Source organism: Schistocerca serialis, chromosome 5, assembly GCF_023864345.2.
Source record: "Schistocerca serialis cubense isolate TAMUIC-IGC-003099 chromosome 5, iqSchSeri2.2, whole genome shotgun sequence".
NCBI classification, from domain to species: domain Eukaryota; kingdom Metazoa; phylum Arthropoda; class Insecta; order Orthoptera; family Acrididae; genus Schistocerca; species Schistocerca serialis.
Window position 1 is genome coordinate 609,290,554 of NC_064642.1, and position 19,150 is coordinate 609,309,703.

At 38.9% G+C, this 19,150-nt stretch overlaps 1 protein-coding gene across 1 annotated transcript in view; it reads left to right on the forward strand.

The window, feature by feature from the left end:
• LOC126482348 (acidic amino acid decarboxylase GADL1) overlaps positions 1-19,150 on the forward strand; it is a gene marked incomplete at its 5' end in the record, with an annotated part of 67,062 nt that overhangs the window by 14,696 nt on the left and 33,216 nt on the right. Inside the window, 3 exon segments of the mRNA XM_050106428.1 lie at positions 4,352-4,416; positions 11,286-11,364; positions 14,708-14,907. Coding sequence (XP_049962385.1) covers positions 4,352-4,416; positions 11,286-11,364; positions 14,708-14,907 — 344 coding nt within the window.

A 19,150-nucleotide genomic window follows, 5' to 3' on the forward strand; every position in this document is an offset into this window, starting at 1 on the left:
GATAAGACTTCCCCACTTTATTCTGATGTACACCTCATGTACCACATGACTGAAAAGTTTTATCTGTACACTTACTGTTAATCTCAGCCCTGTTTTTATTCACTTTAACATTAGTGTGAACTTTAGACTGAGTGCCTTGTGCACTATGAACAAGAGAAACAGATAGAGCCTCAAAATCAACTTCAGTTGTGTCCACAGTACTTTAAGACTCTACAATTGATGAAACTGTTTTCAGATTCACATCTCCTAATTTAAGGACAGCAGTGCAAATGTGTATATCTGACACCTTTTGGATGATTGCATCACATAACACATCATAATAAATGACTCCACAAGAACACTTGAACCTACAATATCTTGTTAGCCCTTTGAATTCAGCAATCCACTGTTCATGGTGCTTCTTAAGATGAAAAAATTTAAATCTCACCATAGTGATGTGAATTTGTATATTATAATATTACGAGCAATGCCTTCTGGATGAAAGTTGGGGCACAATTTAAGACACAGTCCACACAAGTTGGCTCCGATAGTTGATAAAAAGAAAGCTATGTAGATCATACCTATAATGTTGTAAGTTGTGAAATGTACTTCAAATTGGACATGATATTCCAACCAGTCCTCTTCTTTATCTTTAAACTAGTGAAACTTACGAGAGTAAGGTTGTCGTCTGTTGTGTATTGAGTTGTTCAATGTGCCACACGTGAGACTGAACAACTTCATGTAGAGACGTTTCTCGTGGGAGCTCAGACATTGTTAAACACTTTATAGGATACACAAAAATGTAGTAATATTATATTGGGCACTGTGATTTGAGGGAAACCAGAAATAACCACAAGACAGACCAGAGCAGAATTCAGTGCATGGGAATAAATGTCCACACATCATTGTCACCATTGTGAAGCATGTGATAGATGGAACAACACACCGTAGTACACTAGCAACCATCCTTGTCACCATTTTAATGCTGGCTGAAAAAATACTTGAGACATTTGTATTGGTACTGAAGTGGGTTCTAGCATGACTGGATGTACTTCAGGAGGGGGTTGAGTGGATACTACAGTACACACAAAATATTAGCTCACTTTATTTAAGTTTGAACAATATGAAATACTTAACTTGGGAACAACCCATATCCAAAGGAATGTCGCTTTGTATCTGTTTTTGTTGCTGAACACTACAACTTATCACCTGATGCATTTCAGAGTGATAGTCTCGTCTCAATGTACAACTGCCTATAAACTTCTTAATTGAATAGATAAAAAATCTACTCACCAAGCAGTGGCAGAACACACCCTTAAAAGACTGTTGTGATTGGCAAGCTTTCAGAGCCAGTGGCTTCTTCTTCAGGCAGAAGGGTTGAAGGTGAAGGAATAAGAGTGAGGAAAAAAGACTGGAGAGGTCTAGCAAAAGGGGTACATTTTGGGAAAGTCACCCAGAACCACAGGCCAGGGGAGACTTACCATACGGTAAGGGCTTTACAACAACTGCTCAAAAGTAATGTGCTCCTAAAATAGTGTAAAACATCTCGATTTATTTTATGAGCATAACATGGAGTCATAGAAGGAATGACATACAAGGCATAATTTACTACTAAAAATCATCAATAAAATATTTGAAAATGGCCTAAGGCTGAAATTGTACAATCGTACATAAAATAAAGAGAGTGGCGACTGAAGGCATCATAAAATCTTTCAAAAAATGCATTTGTGAATAGTGAATCCTTGGGAAGCACTTTCAGCTATGTTTCTCCTCTCTTTCTTTATTCTCTTTATTTTACTGTTAGAATATCCAGCAGTCCTGCAGTCCTCTCAAGTGCCGACAGTTTTTAATGAGGTTTTCATTTCCTTGTTTGCCTCTTCTTACACAAATTTAATGGCACTGCACATAATCACACTTGCCTGAGTGTGAAGAACTTCCATATACCTACAGTGCATGAAGACTGTGATACCATGCTATGTAGTGAAGTGATAACAAAGAAACTGCTCAAAGCTTGCAGGTCAGTGTGCAACAGGCAGCTGAGGCTGCTGCCTCTCTGGAACGAGGTGCACTTGCCATTGGTTAGAATGAAAATGCATTTCTGCACATTGGTCACCTTATATTGTGCAAGCTCTACATGGATACTATGAATTACAGAACAAATCAATTTGCAAGCATAATGATATGATTATTTTATCAATGTGCAGCTTATCCCAATAAATATGCACCTACATTGTAAAACAGTTTAAAAGATATGTTTTAAGAGCCGCATTTATTATTTTTTAAATATGGTTTGGTTGTTTATCATTGCTTTTGCCTAGTAATGGAGCCCTATTTTCCTTACTCAAAATATATTATGTGAGTGGACAGCTTCACTTTTTACGTTAGTTTGCATTCAGAGTAAGTTATTTTTTAATGAAGTGTGAAAGAAATTTCATATCTTAAAAAGTTCCAACTTTTTTTTTTCCGGACCATGCAGCATCTTTATTGGAAGGTGAATTTTCTCAAAAACTGCCACAGAATCCACCTGTGCACAGTATGCAGTTTTTATTATTTATTATGTGCTCTGTGTAATGCCTTCAGTAAGGACTGTCATACAAATTTTAGTAAATATGAAAGCTACAGTAACTTACTAAATCATGATGACCGAAGTCTCACAGTTTTCTAACTTTAATGTCTCCTGAAATATTGTGGAAATCTTCTTTGTACTCTTTTTATGTTACCGCTTTATACTAATCTTCGTTGTCTACAAACTAAGACTTCACTTTGGTCTGTAAGGTTAGATTGTTGTCATAATTTAGAACCAGTCCTTATTTGTTCTGCAGTGTGGGGAAATTAAAAATGACCCAGAAAATATTTATAAGACTGGTGCAGAACTGATCCTTGTTAATGAACAGGAGAAATGCCCATCACAGAAAATGCTGGAGACCAAGATTTCGATGTACCAATTGGTTGCTGTCACACATCTGTGCATGTGCATCTCCCACATTCTCTGTTCTAAGTACTTCGCTGTATGTTTGAGTGAGTGAGGGGACTAGACATGTTTATTGATCAGGAGCACAACACAAAATGATGCTCATCATAAAACAGTGCACATTCATTGTCGAGCACAATTGTGGAAAACCTGGTGGAACTGCTTGTTCCAGAGTTAAAAATGAAAGTATTTTGGCAAAACATCTAGCAAAGTCTGCAGTGCAGAACTAGACATTACAAACTGTTTTATGGCTGATAATATATGGAAAATTTGTGCATAAAAATGTTCAAATCTAAAATATCACAGAAAATAATAGAAATAATTTACCAAAAAGTTACTGCACTTAAATGTACATTTATTAATGTAGATTATTTTACCATAGAAAAAATTTGCCATATTTGCCCGGAAATAATGAAAAAGAGTACCTTAAAATAATAATATAACAAAAAATTCAAAATTCTCTCATAGCATGAAAATTTTGTTAAAATTTCTATAAAAATTATTTAAAGCATATTAGATCCATATACATAAGTGTGCAAAATTTCAGTGAGATTGAACAAAAAATGACAGAGATATGGATTTACAAAGATATCAGTCCTACTGCCATAGTCTCCTCTTAATCTTCGTTGTCTACAAAGTAAGACTTCACTATGGTCTATAAGTTTAAATTTTTATCACAATTTAGAACCAGTTGCTGTTCATTTACACGGTGGGGAAACTAAAAATGACCCAGAAAATATTTATAAGACTGGTGCTTAACAGACCTTTATTAATAAACAGAAGAAATGCCCATCACAGAAAATGCTGGGAACTACAATTTTGATGTACCAATTGGTTGCTGTAACATGTCTGTGCATGCACATCTCCTGCATGCTCTGTCCTGATTGCTTTACTCTTTTTTTACGTTTGAGTGAGTGAGGGGAGTAGACATGTTTATTGATCAGTTGAACACAACGCAAAATGATGCTTATCATAAAAAAGTGTGTATTCATTGTTAGCACAATTGTGAAAAACCTGTGTTGAACTGCTTGGCTGGTGTTAGATCTGGAAGTATTTTGGCAAAATGTGTAGGAAAGTCTACAGTGCAAAACTTAGTGGCAAAACGGTGGTGCATCAATGTCAGTGGTGTCCATTTACACCATCTTCTGTGATGTTCATTAAAACATTAGTCCCACATCGGTCTTAATGTAAATATTTTTTGACCAGTTTTATTTTGCCCACTCTGTGTGCCTATCATGTTACCGGTTATGAATTGCTTCTGTCACTTGTACTTTCTGTTGAGTGCAAGCTTTACTTTTGACTGTTTTGTGCTTCATAAACCCATTGAATAAATGTTTAATATCTTCAGCATTTTTCTTTTTGTTCTGGCCTGCAGGTCTAAAGCATAAATTTTATTTCCAGGCTTGCTGGGGTGGAAGCTTAATCCTCTCAAAGAAGTATTCACATAGGTTAACAGGAATTGACCGGTACAGTATTTCAGAAGGAAAACATTTTAATAAGTATTAAAATGAAGCAAAAGATTTGATGACCTACTGCTTGGTATCTAATGATATTTCGTCACAGGCTTTATAAAGATACAAACTTTATTGAATTTTTGTATAGGTTGGTAACTTTAGATATAATAAGAGTAAAATAAACATTCATTTTTGTACATATGTGATCATTATGTGGTGTGGTATAAATATTTTAGTGACCTTTTAGTAGAATAAGGTGTATTTTTGCTGTTTGTCTTATTGCTGAAATGGGCAGCTGATTCCATGTTTGATGCATCTTTTAGAAGATATAAATATAGTAGGAAGGTTATGGCAGAATGTAAATAATTTGGGACTGAAGGAGATCAATCACCGAATAGTAGACGCATTGAGTGATTGAGGAGCACACACAAAAGAGAAAGAAAATATGCTGGTTTTTGGAATCACACACACCCTCACACACACACACACACACACACACACACACACACACACACACACACACACACACACCTGTGCCCCTACATAGTGCTGACTGGGAATACAATGCTATGACTGCAGTTTGCCAGGTGGACTGCATGAGGTGGGAGGTTGTGTCAGGTGTGGTAGGTAGAGGGAGAGAGAGCCAGGAGGCAGGAAGGGTGGTTCGGGTGGACAGTTAGCAACTTTGATGGCTGTAGCCACAACTTCAATATCTTCTCTCCCATCTGCTTCACTTGGTCCTCTTCGACCCAATATGCCGCATTGCTGGGTGTTGACCCCCACCTCTGTGATGGCTTCATTCACACCTGTGTCCATATTAAACCCACTAATCACAAACAGCATCTGCATTTCAGTGCCTTTCATCCTTCCCACAGCATAAAATTTGTCCCATACAGTCCTGCCAACAGTAGTCTTCAGTGACACTAGAGAACTCCTGTGCCTAATATGCTGAAGATGACACAAGCGCCTTCGCAGACAGGCATTACTGCCAAACCTTATCTGCAAACAGATTTCCCGTATCATATCCTCACACATCCCTAATCCCCCCGCCACTCTCAAGGCTCATCTACAAAGGAGTGCCCATCTTGTCACCCAGTATCACTCTGGACTGGAACAACTGAACCATATCCTTAGGCAAGACTTTGATTATTTACACTCATGGCTTGAAATGAGGGACATCCTACCCAAGATCCTTCCCACCCATCCTAAAGTGGCATCTGTCATCCACCCAACCTACACAGCCTAGTCCATTCCTATGCCATTCCCACTCCCAACCCCTTGCCACAGTGATTATATCATGTGGGAGACCCAGGTGCAAGATCTGCCGAATCCACCCACCGAGCACTTCCTACACTTCCTGTCACTGGCTTATCATACCCCATAAGAGACCGGGCCATGTGTGAAAACAGCCAGGCCATGTACCAACTCTGCTACAATCACTCTCAGCTTTCTTATTCATCCCAACCACGTACACTAGAATGAACGGCCACCTACAAACTGTGGCCAAAAAAAAGGTTGACCACCCTGTGGTACAACATGCGCCTGAGCACAGCTAGCTTGATTTCAGTGGCTGCTTCACAACCCAGACCATCTGCATCCTTTATTCTACCATGAACTTTTCTAAACTATGTAGGTTGGAGTTATGCTTGCAATATATCCTTCACTCCTGTAACTCTCCTGGTCTGTCTCCATTAACCCACTGTCTCCACACCCTCCACTCAACAGTTTCCCCTTTTTTTTATCTTATCAGCCCCTCTCAATTCAAACCTCCACATCACCTTCATTGTGTGCTGCTCTTCACTGGCTCCAGCACCTGTGCATCACACACCTAACTCATACATCTGCCACCGCTCCCCTCTACATTTCTTGTCAAAAAATCGGCTACCTCCCTCTGAGCTGCTGGCTACCCACTCCCAACCCTGCTTCCTGTCTTGCACCTCTCCCTCCCTCTACACTCCACCCTCAACACTAACCACTTCCCGCATAGACCACCTGTCAAACTCCAATCACTGCCACCTGTCATTATGCAGGGGCACAGGTGTGTGTGTGCGTGTGTGTGTGTGTGTGTGTTGTGTGTGTGTGTGTGTGTATTGTAGCTCATGAAAGGATTGATTCCAATGCTAGCAAGTTTTCGTTGTCTTTTGTGTGTGCCTGTCAATGACTCATAGGAACTTTTCCATAAAATAGTTATAAGCAGAATAAGCAGAGATGAAATGCTATGTGGAAACTGTGGTTTGGCTGATGGGTTCCCTAGACCTGAATCGGTAGAGGAGGGAATCTTCGACTGGCAGTCATTTGTTTTTAGTTGCAGTCAACACTGGCTAGCTGACAGTATTGTTTGGTGTAGTCACTGTTGTCTGCTGCGTTAATGTTTTTTACAACACTGTTCTGAGTTTTTCCTCATGATAAACTTTTGTAGTTGTTGTGGTCAGGATCTTTATTAAATACCTCAGGATTATGAGTGACATTCTAGTGACATTTACCTCCATGCACGACTTCTGCTGTCCCAGAAGGAAGAAGCGCATGTTAAGGTGCCTGCACTGCACAAGGCAGGTGGGGCTCTCTTCCCCCTGCACTGAGGCTCATCCTGTGGTGGTCAGTGTGGGGTCTGTTCTGCTCCTTGCAGTGCCCTCTGACAACAGACCAACTTACAGTTAACAAACAGTTTAATTTTGCTGTTGGCAGTCACTGACAGTGATATCTAAATCTACTTGTACATCTACATATGTACTCTGCAAGCCGCCATGTGGTATCTGGCAGAGGATACCTTGTGCCACTACTAGTCATTTCCTTTCTTGCTCCAGTCGGAAATAGAGTGAGGCAAAAACAGCTGTCTATATGCCTCCATAAGAGCCCTAATTTCTCTGCCTTACATTTGTAGTGCTTATGCAAAATGTATGTTGGCAGTAGCGGGACTGTTCTGTAGTCAGTCTCAAATGATGGTTCTCTAAGTTTTCTCAATAGTGTTCCTCAAAAAGAACATCACCTTCCCTCAAGGGATTCCCATTTCTCTTGCATGTTCATCACACCTACCAGTAGCAAATCTAGCACACCACCTCTGAATTGCTTTGATATCTTCCTTTCATACAAACTGATGGATATCCCGAACACCCGAGCAGTACTCTATAATGGATCAACTAGTGTTCTATATGCATTCTCCTTTACTGATGAACCACCCTTTCTCCCACTGGACCAAAGTTGACTATTTACCTTCCTTGCTACAACCCATACATGCTCATTCCATTACGTTATCTCTTTGTAACATTATGTGTAGATGTTTAATTGAAGATACTGTGTCAGGCACTACACTACTAATGCGGTATTCAAATATTACGGGATTGTTTTTCCTTCTCATGTGCATTAACTTAATTTTTCTACATTTAGACCTAGCTGTCATTCATCACACCAACTAGAAATTTTCTCTATGTAATCTAGTATCCTTCTACAGACACTCATGACGACACCTTCCTGTACAACACAGCTTCATCAGGAAACAGGCGCAAATTGGTACTCACCCTGTCCATCAGATAATTTGTATGCAGAGAGAGAATAAAAGCAGTTCTACCACACTTTCTGTGGCACTCTCAATAATACTGGTGTACTCCCAATAATACTGGTGTCGATGATGAACACTAGCTATTGAGGACAATATACTGGATTCTTGACGGAGATTCGGTATGTACTGGATTCTGTTACTTAAGAAGTCTTCGAGATACTCACCTACAGTATCTGTGAACCTATTCTGTATGCTCATACCTTTGTTAATGGCCTGCAGTGGGGCACCTTGTTAAACACTTTTCAAAAATCTAGTAATATGGGATCTGCCTGTTGCCCTTCAGGTTTACAGGATATTGTGTGAGAAAAGGGCAAGCTGAGTTTTGTACAAATGATGCTTTCTAAAATGGTGGTGGTGTGTGAATACATACTTTTCCATCTCAAGAAAATTTATTGTATTCGAACTTAGAGTATGTTCAAGAATTCTGCAGCAAACTGATGATAAGGGTATTAGTCTGTAATTTTGTGGGCCCCTCTTGTACATCTCTCATACATAGGAGTCACCTGCAGTTTTTTCCATTTGCTTGGGACTTTGCACTGGGTGTGAGATTCACAATAAAAGCAAACTAAATAAGGAGTCAATGTCATGGAGTACTCTCTGTAAAACCGAATAGGGATTCCATACAGACCTGGTGACATATTGGTTTTCAACTCTTTGAGTTGCTTCTTTTTGCAAATGATGTCTATTACTATATCCTCCACAAGGGAGTCTGTGCAACTATCAAACAACAGTATGTTTTTTAGTGATTTCTTAAACATGTAATTTAAAACTTCAGATTTCCTGTTGCCATAGCAGACTGATCAATGAGTGACTCAATAGAAGCCTATGACGCACTTGGCTATTTTATGTAGGACCAGAATTTTCTTGGTTGCTTGCAAGATCTTTTGCTAAGATATGGTGGTGGAAGCTGTTGTATGCTTCATGCATTGATCTTTCTACAGATACATGAATTTCTATTAACTCTTGCCTGTCATTATTTGCTCATTCATTTTTGAACCAAGAGTTTAGCAGACTCTGCTTCTTCAGCATTTTTTTTATTAAACAACAGTAGGTCTTTTCCAGCCTTAGTCCACTTATTCGGCATATATTTCACCACAGTGCAATTTACGCTTTGTCCATAATTCGTCTGTGACCATCATATTGAAACTAAATGATGTTCATCCGTTGTATAAGTGGGATTAACAAGTGTTTATTTGCTTTTTCTAGCAGAACTGCTCTCATAGCTTTTTTGAGGAATTTATTAATTTCAGTAGCCACCCTCCCTTTGATAGCATTATGATCACAAATCCCTTTCTGTATACTAACACTGTCAGTAAGGTCAGGCCTCTTTGTAGGGATCTAAAATATTTCTGTTGTGTGTGGGCTGTTGATCTACATGTTTAAAACAGTCTTTGGAACATATTATTGAAAATTACTTCACAAGACTGTCCATCCATACCACCTCCAATTGATCCATAGATGTCACAGTCTATACTCTGTAGATAGAAGTCACCTCCAAAATTGCATGCTCAGGGTATTTCTGCTCTGCTAACCATAAACTTTGTTTGAATATTTCTAAAACTGTCACAGAGGAATCATCCAATCACTAAAACATCCAATAATTAACTTGTATTCATGTAGGCCAGTTACTCGCATCCAGATAACTTCACAGTTGGACTCAATTGCAACCTCCATAGACACAATATCTTTGTTGACTGCAATGAACACTCCCCCTCCTATGGTGTCTAATCTTTAGTTTTGATATATGCTCCAGGCCTTGCTAAATATTTCAGAGCTTTCTAATTTGGGTTTCAGGCAGCCCTCCAATCTGTAAATAACTTGAGTGTGATGGGTTCCCTGGAGGGAGATTCAGGAATTTTGTTACAGATATTTTGACAATTTTCTGTTAAAATGTTGACAGCAAAAGTGTGTTTACTTTGCATGTGATATGATCGACTGATGAGCGCTTGTCTAAGGACCTCAAACTACCGCATGGCCTAGCGTACTAAAATTGTAATTACCACATTGTTTATTTTTAATGTCTCGATTTTAAAAAAGTAATAATAAGTTATCTGGTTGCTATAAGTCTTCTACCACCCTATTTCTCTATGTTTTTCCATTGCTGTGTTATCTTGGAAGCTTTCTCATGAAATAGCTTTTTCCCCTCTTGAAATGATAAGAATTCAAGAAGAATGTTGTACTTAACACCAAAGGCACACACATTTAGGGCAATCATGCATGTCAGCAACCACTAACCAGTATTTAGCAGTACGCATTTCATGAATTTCAGCTAAAAATATGCCTGCACTCAATTGTGGGAATTCATCATAAAAGAATCCATTGAAATCTAAGTTATCATAAACCTTGTCAAACACAATTCAAAGTACCATATCAGTAAACCTTGGGACCTGGTGCTAAATCTGCTTATAAAACAGCAGGAACCTATCAACCAGAGCTCAAAGAACAAGCAAACAAAGGACTCCTGGGGACGTGGACAGAATGACAGTGAGCCAAGTGCGGTGCTGAGGCTTATACATAGGACAGAATATTTCATCCACCGCTGGATATATGGAAGAAGGAGGGAACACTTCCACTCTTGGAACATCTCGTAGCATGTCTGATTGTAACAGTGGAATCTATTGTCAAATTGTTGTGTATGTTTGTCACAACAACCTTTCTGTTTGCCAAGAACCTTTCACTCATGATATATGCTGGGGAATACTGAAGAACCATCTGCCATGCCTTTTCTTATACTTGTTGGCATTATAGCAGATAGTCAGAGCAGATCATGGGAACCTATTTTTTGCATTTTCTACATCTTTCCAGTTAGGTCCTACTGATTTGCCATTTTGTTCTAGTTCCATGTCCACTGTCCTTATTCTTAAATATTTTAACCTACTAATAAGCTCTCCCTTCAGTAACGCTGTTTCCACTTTGACAAATATTCTGTCTGTTGTATGTTTCACACCTTCTGAAGACAGAAACAAAAACATCTATTATTTTATCACATTTCAGTGCTTACGCTGAATGGTTGTGCTACATGAGCTATTATTCAGTTGTGTCACTTTAACATCACCCATGTTGAGCACATTGATTGGGAGTAAATTTGGTGTTGAATAAAATTTTGTCTAGTCACATTTTCTAGATGGCTTGGATTGAAATCTCCAGTGGTTAATGACTGTTCATATGCATATCTGATGTTCTGCATTTGATTTCAAAACATTCTTTCTGACTGATCAGTATATTATATTCTTTATATTTTGTCATTTTTTCATTTAATAGTCTTAAAGTAAGTGGCTGCAAATGTGCTCTTTAAAAAGATAAATTACACTTATCCTTTTTCTAGGACTGATTCTGTCTCCTGGAATGCTCACAAAATGCTTGGTGCTCCACTTCAGTGTTCTGCCTTCCTTCTTAAAGAAAAAGTGAGTTAAGTTTGGTAAAAGTTTATTTTTTAACTGATCACTTAATGTGTATGAGCATATCAACATGTAGAATGAAACTTCTTTTTAAAAAAACACTTCCCTTTTGTATTCTCCTGCAGACAGAATTATTGTGCATATTGCAAATTTCCATTACCTCATGGTTTAGTAGTTATATATTTTTATGCTAATGTAGCAGTGATAAATAACATATTGATGGGAAAAAAGAGTAATAAGACAACTGTGTATAGTTGGTGATTGAAAAACCTGCAGAAGCCTCTTCAAAACCTTGTATTTCTTACAATCACTAGTCAGCAGTCAGCATTTTTTGTTTGTTAGTAGTATGACTAAATGAAAAACTGTTTCACATTAATTAAGGAATATGGAACTATTACACAAAGCATGTGAGCCATTCAAATCCATTTAACTCTCTCTGTCTTAAGATTAGTCTAGCATTTTGTGTCCTTGTCCTACTATCTGTAACAAATGTCCACATATGTAAGACAGTAAAATGAAAATTCATAAATATATGAAAGACATAACACCTTCTTAGTCAGTCTTTGGGAGGAGACTGTCAACCATGGCACGTTAGCAGGAACAATTCCCATAAGTGTAAGTAATTGTAGTTCCAGGTTACATACAGGACAGCAAGGTAAAGGAATGGAAAAAGGAAAGTGGTAGGGGGGAGCAGGAAGGGTAGAAAGAAAGAGAATTCTAAGAAAACAGTAGGAAGGAGGCTAGAGAACAGCCAACAACAGAATGAACCCAGTGAGAGTAGTAAATGTGTATGCTGAACCAGAAAATACCATCTTAATTTTATTAAGATATAGGGAGAAAATTTATGCTGGTGATCGAAGCAGGAAGAGTTCAGTAGAGATGTAAAGGAATGAGGGCAGGTGCTACAGGGGACTGAGGAGAGGCCAGAGGAGCCCATGGAATAGTTGAGATTAAGGACAGCAGGTTTGCAGTACCAGAATATGTGTGGTTGAGAGAATCTGGTTCTTGTAAAGAGAGGCCAAATCAGATTGGATGGATTCAATGTGACAGTAGCAGTTTATCAGACTATGCTGAGTAGCATTCACTGTAACAGGTGCTTAAGCTTGTCCTCATTTTATTAATGATCATTCATACAGAAGGACTGTTGATGGTGGTGGTGCCAAACAAGAAAACTGCACAATAATTGCAGCAGTATTGGTGAATGACATGGATGCTTTCACAAGTGCTATGGTATATGCTATGCCTCTAGTAGGGCTGAAATGGGAGGTGATGGAAAGATCCATGGGACAGATTTTGCAAGCAAGTCTATCACAAGAATATCATTCATGGAATAAGGTAACTGGAGAAGCAATAATGTAAAGATTAAAAGAATGTGTGGTAATTTGGGTATAAAGTGGGCATCCTCCTTGGGAGGAGTACAAAGAACTTTTGGGAAGCTATTCATTTTTTGAGGATATTGCAAGAAGTATTTGCCGACCACATTTCACTTGTTCCAGTCGATGTAATGTGATGCAAGTGCTTCTGGGTGTTCAGCTGAGTTGTTATTTTCATTTCACGTACAATATTTCAACAGCTGACCCAGCTGTTTTCTTCATGTACTGGGAGTTGTTCTGTTGTGTGAACATGCTGCCTGGACTCCGACCAAACTGTGAACTATTGTTGGCCTTGTACCGCTATTTAAGTCTGTGTTCGATTCTCGATGCCCACTACACCTTTTGAAGCTCTTGTTTTTCAGACCTGACACTGACATTCTGTGGAGCACACATTCTCTCAGTGTTTCCCAGCTATTGTTGCTTTGACAGTCAGTGAGATTTTAATAACTTGATTACTGGATCCCCAACCCTTGTTTAAATTAAAACCCCTGCCCACTCCAAAATTGCTGCTAATAGCAAATTACCTAAGCTCAGTGGGGCATGCTGCAGCATTACTCCCTCTGGAAGCAGCAGAGGATGTACAGAGCAAATCTGTAGAGTAGTCACCAAGGTGCCAGTGCTAAGTTCCAACATGTCCAAGAAAGAATGAATAGCATTGACAAATCTGTGGAAGAACGAGGAAACTAATTCTGACAGCAGGCAGGGGTAATGCTATGATCTTAATGTCACATATGGGCTATAGTAAGAAGATTTTTGTTCTTTTGTATGAAGTTGCCTGTAGGTAGAGAGAAAGATGGTATGAATAAAATTGAGAGGAAAGTGATGATTATTCTTAAAGAATAAGGCATGCTTCATAACACCATTAACAGTCTTAGAATACAAGCAGCTGTGCCACCATGACTATTGCCTTCCTGAAGTATGCAGAAAGGCATTCCTCTAAGACCCGTAGTAATATTAGTGCACTTGCAAACCAGCAGGCAAAGTACCTGAAACACATTCTCAATGAGGAACTATGAACATCACATTCACAGCTCAGTTCACCTCTGTCAGCTTTGGCCCTGGGATATGAATATTATGGTCAATTTTGATGTATAATCCCCCATTACAAGAGTTCTACTTTCAAAGTCCTTGCAACTAATTGTGGAAAAGTTCAATGATTGTTTCACTGAACTCCTTTGGCAGGTTTTGATGTCAACTTAATTCCTACTGGATGGAAAATATTATGAACAAACTAATGGCATGGTACTGTGTAATCCACTGTTGCCTGTCAAGGTGAACCTGTACATGGAACACTTCAAACCAAGGGCATTACAATCCCACAAATTCAGATCATTGTGCTTCTATCAATAGATGGACATCAAGTTTGCGATGTGGCCACATGGAATGAAACAACCTAAAGAGTTCCTGGTAACATTTAAACTCTGTCCATCACAATATAAAATTCAGTATCTGGATAGATTGGTGGACTCTTGTTGAGACATAGCATCCCAAGTATTTTGTTCTTGTCAACAGAGATAAAAGGTCTTCTTTTGTAACGTTAAAGAAGGTCTAGGTCTCCAAAACCAGGTATATACAACATTGCATTCAAATGAGGCATGTCTTACATGGGGCAGACTATTACAACAGTTGAAGAGAAATGTAAGGAACATCAGTGGCACACACAACTAAAACAACCAAGCAAATGAGCACTTACTCAAATATAATCATGAAATTAAACAATTAGACTAATAATGTCATGCAAATGCCAAGTTCCTGTAATACACTGCAGCTTGCTACCATTCCATAATTTGCATTTGTTGATTCAGATGTTGGTAAACAATCATTGAAAATATGAGAGGCTATCTTCTTCTGGTGCATTTTTCACTGATTGTGTCAGATTTGACTGTACTTCTGTATTTGAGATACATATATCTCTTTCTTACATAGTTAACATGACTTTATTTGAACTTATGTTGATTGAGTGTATCATTTTAAAGGGACTGCTGCATCACTGCAATTCTGCATCTGCCACATATCTTTTCCAACAAGACAAATTCTATGATGTGTCTTATGATACCGGTGACAAAAGTGTGCAGTGTGGACGAAAAGTTGATGCATTCAAGTTATGGATAATGTGGAAAGCTAGAGGGAATGAAGGATTTGAATATTTAGTGAACAACGCTATGGACTGTGCACAGTAAGTATCCACAATTAGATGCAAAACTTTATAGTTAACAATAGGTGAGCAGAGAATCATCACATGAGATGAAAGCAGAATTAAGTTATAGTTTCATATTGCTGATGTCATCTTGCTGCTATTTATTTGAATAGCATGTACTTCCAGGGAAAAATGGGTTTATTCATGGAAAAGAAAGGGAGCTTAGAGTTTAATGTCTACATCAACAGTGAGGCCATTAGACATGGAGCACTGACTCAAATAGAAAAGAATGGAGAAAAAAGTTGGACATGGCCATGGCCTATCATTTGCTGAACTGGATTAGAGAATCCACAGAAAATGTAAATTTTGATGTGTAGATGGGGATTTCAGCCTTGCTCCTCCTATAGTTGAGATGGTGTAAGAAGATCCCTAACAACTCATATCACTGTTACAAGCTTTCAATTGCAATGTGCCAACAGATGGCTGTTTACAGAGTTGTGACAATGCTGAGATGTTTCTGTAGAGGTGTTTACAAAATCACGTTATGTTATTGGTTGAGGTAGGCCTGCAAAGCTGCTGGGCTCAGCCCACTACAACTATCAGGACTCAAATTACACAGATTCAACTACAAATGCAAACATGGTGTATTAACCATTGTACTGAGTGATGGCACATTGATTAAAAATAATGTTTGGAACTTTTCTCTTTATACAGCTGTGTTGAGTTTGGTTTTCTGTGGTTTTCTTAAATCACCTAAGATTAATGCTGGGGTGATTCCTATAACAAATCTATTGCCAATCTTGTTTCCCATCTTTAAGATAGCCAATGTTCTGTTTCTAATTATTCGATTACTGATGAGCAGTTATATCAAAACTTTTTTCCATCTTAACCACTGTGTCACCTTATTCTGCATACCCATGGCAGTAATCATAGATTTTAGAAGAAGCAGTCACGAAAACATAATTGTTACACCTTACAAATGCATAATATGTGGTACCATTAATGCGGATATCCATGAAAGTATTGAATATTCCAAATGGACAATTCTTAATGAATGAGGGGAGTATGTCATGTTAGAAAACAGTATAAGAATATACAAACCATTTTGAGGCACTTTGCAGTAGTCATGCAGTATGTGTAATTGATTGCAATTTTCAGAGAAGTGTAGCAAGGAGTGTAGCAAGCAAGTTCCACTCAGCACAGTAGCATTTCACGAAATGGGAGGAGTGAACTTCACATTGCTCTTGTAGTCATGTCAACAATAGAAATGAAACACAACAATGGGAAATCCAGGATGGAATGTTACAATATTATGAAAAGGTTGGTTGCTACTCATCGCATAGTCGAGATGCTGAGTCACAGACAGGCACAACAAAAAGATTGTCAGAAAATGAGCTTTTGGCCAACAAGGCCTTTGTTGGAGATAGAACATACACGCACATGCACGCAGATGCAACTCACACGCATGACTGCTGTCTCTGACTGCTGAGGCCTCACTCATGGTGACAGATAAGTCCATCAACACTTGAGAAATCAACACTTGAGAAACTGCGCCAAAAACCACACTCTCCAAGTTGTGAAGCTTCTCCTTTTGATCCTGAAGCAAAACTCAGAGATGTGGCACAGCAGTTAGCACACTGGACTTGCATTCAGGAGGTGTTTCAAATCCACATCTGACCATCTGATTTAGGTTTTCTGTGATTCTCCTAAATCATCCCAGGTAAATGCCAGAATGGTTCTGTTGAAAGGGCGCAGCTGATTTCCTGCCCCATCCCTGAAACAGTCTCAGCTTGTGGTCCTCTTCTAATGACCACATTGGTGACAGGGTGTTAACTACTAATCTCTCATGGTTCCTGAAGCAACATACAGTCTTTGCTAAGCCACCACTGGCTACTCAGTGCTGGTGGCTATAGCACTTTCTGAGTGCTACATTAGACCAACTGCTGGTTCTTGGTAGTGAGAGCAGGCATTCCCTTCTTCATGCTGCATTGGAGTTTGGGTGGGTCTACAGTGGCATGTCTACAGTGACATGGCATGACTTCATGCACTCATATCTTTGTTAACCTGGCAGTATATTCTCCTTTGGTTCCAGCATCTGAGTTAGGACTTCTTTTTACCTAGGGCCGCTTGCTGCTCTCACAGCGCTTCACAGCTGTGTCTGGCGGTCATACCATTTCTGCCATACCTAACGGTATTATGGCAGGTGTTCTATATTGGTCATGCAAGTCGTGCAGTCTCAGCTAATGTGAGTACCCATACAGCACACACATACTGGCTCAACATGGCAGTACTTAGCAAAGCACACCAGTGACAGACCCCAGAAACATTGTGAATGCCAGCAGAATTGTGGTTGTTGCACTTTTGCCCTGCAATGCATGCCAAGCAGTTCAGCCAAGAGGTGGATCTCTCCATCCCTTTGCCTCCTCACATTGACTGTATGGGCAGCCAGATGATGAGTAGTGGCTTGAGGATGACCTTTGCTGCTGTTATTTGTCTTCTCGGGTAGCTGCACTTTTGCTCTACCAGAACACAGCTCATGGAGGAGATCAGTAATGTGTTTGGATGTCACTACCCAAGTATAGGATAGCTCATTTTGCTGGAGAACTTTTCTTTTATGGTGGTGAAGATGCTCTAAGTGTGGCTCAAGGATGGCCTATGCTGCTGAGTATTCCTCATGGTTCTGTACTGTGATCATCATAGTCACACTATCCTTAAAATGTGCAAATTATGGGCACTGATATGTGGAGGAAGAGTGGGCAGTTTGCAAACTGTTATCATCTGGAACGGCAGGACTCTCTGGCAGATTGAACCTCTTCATTGTTGCCAATGTTTACAGTGACAAATTTTTCAGCTGTGATGTCCATCACTGTCTCTAGGCTTATCTGCTTGTTGCCAAAATCAGTGATTCGTTGACGAAAATCCACGTGATCTGCAGGCTCTATTAGGCCTCCCTTTGGCATATTGATCACAGGGTCATAGAGTAGTACATGCATATAAATACCATACATGGTCCACTTTGCATTAGATATTTACCATCTTATGTTACACTGAGAGATGAGCCTAGTCTCTTCTCAGTTTTCCTTGCTTAGATCAGATGCACTGATGACCTTGTAACCTAATTTCTTGATCTCCTCAGGACACATAATGTCCTTTGTGAAGTCCATCTAGCCTTGGACTGCTGTTAGACACGCCTCAGTGATTGAGCAGTACATATCCAAGCACAAAATGGAACTGTGTTGCAATAATTGCATACACAATTTTCTTCACTTGGCAGTGACTGTAATATCTTTCTGGGGCAAGAACTTATTCTTCATCCATTTTCCATACAAATATAACAAAATGAAGGGCTCTGTTCAATTACAGGGTTAAAGCTGTTATAGTATTGAGGATTTTCTATCAACTTTGACTAGTCTCCAGGCAGAAATAATCAACAGTTATGATCAAACACTCTTCATTCACACACAGTAACCAGAAAAAAATGCACATCAAGTGAAAACAAATATAGTGCAGAAACAAGATCCAAAGCTCAATGACTCTGAAGATAGAGCACTCCTCGTTCTAGAGTCATTGGCAGCCAATGGTTGCCACAGTATTATTTGATGGAAATATAATGAAGAGGCAAAAGAGCTCATTAATTCAACTTTTGCTCAGTTGAAAACTTAGATCTTCAGCAACTGGTTTTGAAGTCTTCAAACACTGGTTAAAATTTTATTGTTATTTAATACTACTTTTTGAAGGAATGTGTCACATCTATTTTCTTGTGCAATGAGTTATTGCTAATCTCACAAATCTGTCTTGTTTATTTTTCACATTTGCGTCTATTATTTTTTCTTAAATGACAATATTTTATTGTGGCTTGTTTGTTATCCAGTATGCCAATATAACTATTTGTCAGGTTCAGTTAACCAGAAAATATTTAAGGCTGCAGAATCTATCCTCTTATTTTGACAAGTAAATAAAATATCCAAATGTTCTAAGTAGAAAATAAAATCACATCATTTACAGGTGGACTGAAGGTACTTACTTGAAAATTATCAATCAGAGATTGTTAGTTGTAAATTATAAACTTTCAGTTCTGAGAGTTCTATCACTGATACCATAAAGCTGAAGAAAGAAAGAGGAAATCCTCCAGATTGACTATTTAACTCCATCCTGTTCCTAATGGGCACATTATATATCACAATTATTCTAGGTATTGAGTATCTCCACTCCATACTCCACATTGTCATTCATTCAGATGCATGTGCCAGTTCCCCCAGGGGCCTTGCAACCCTTGTGAGTA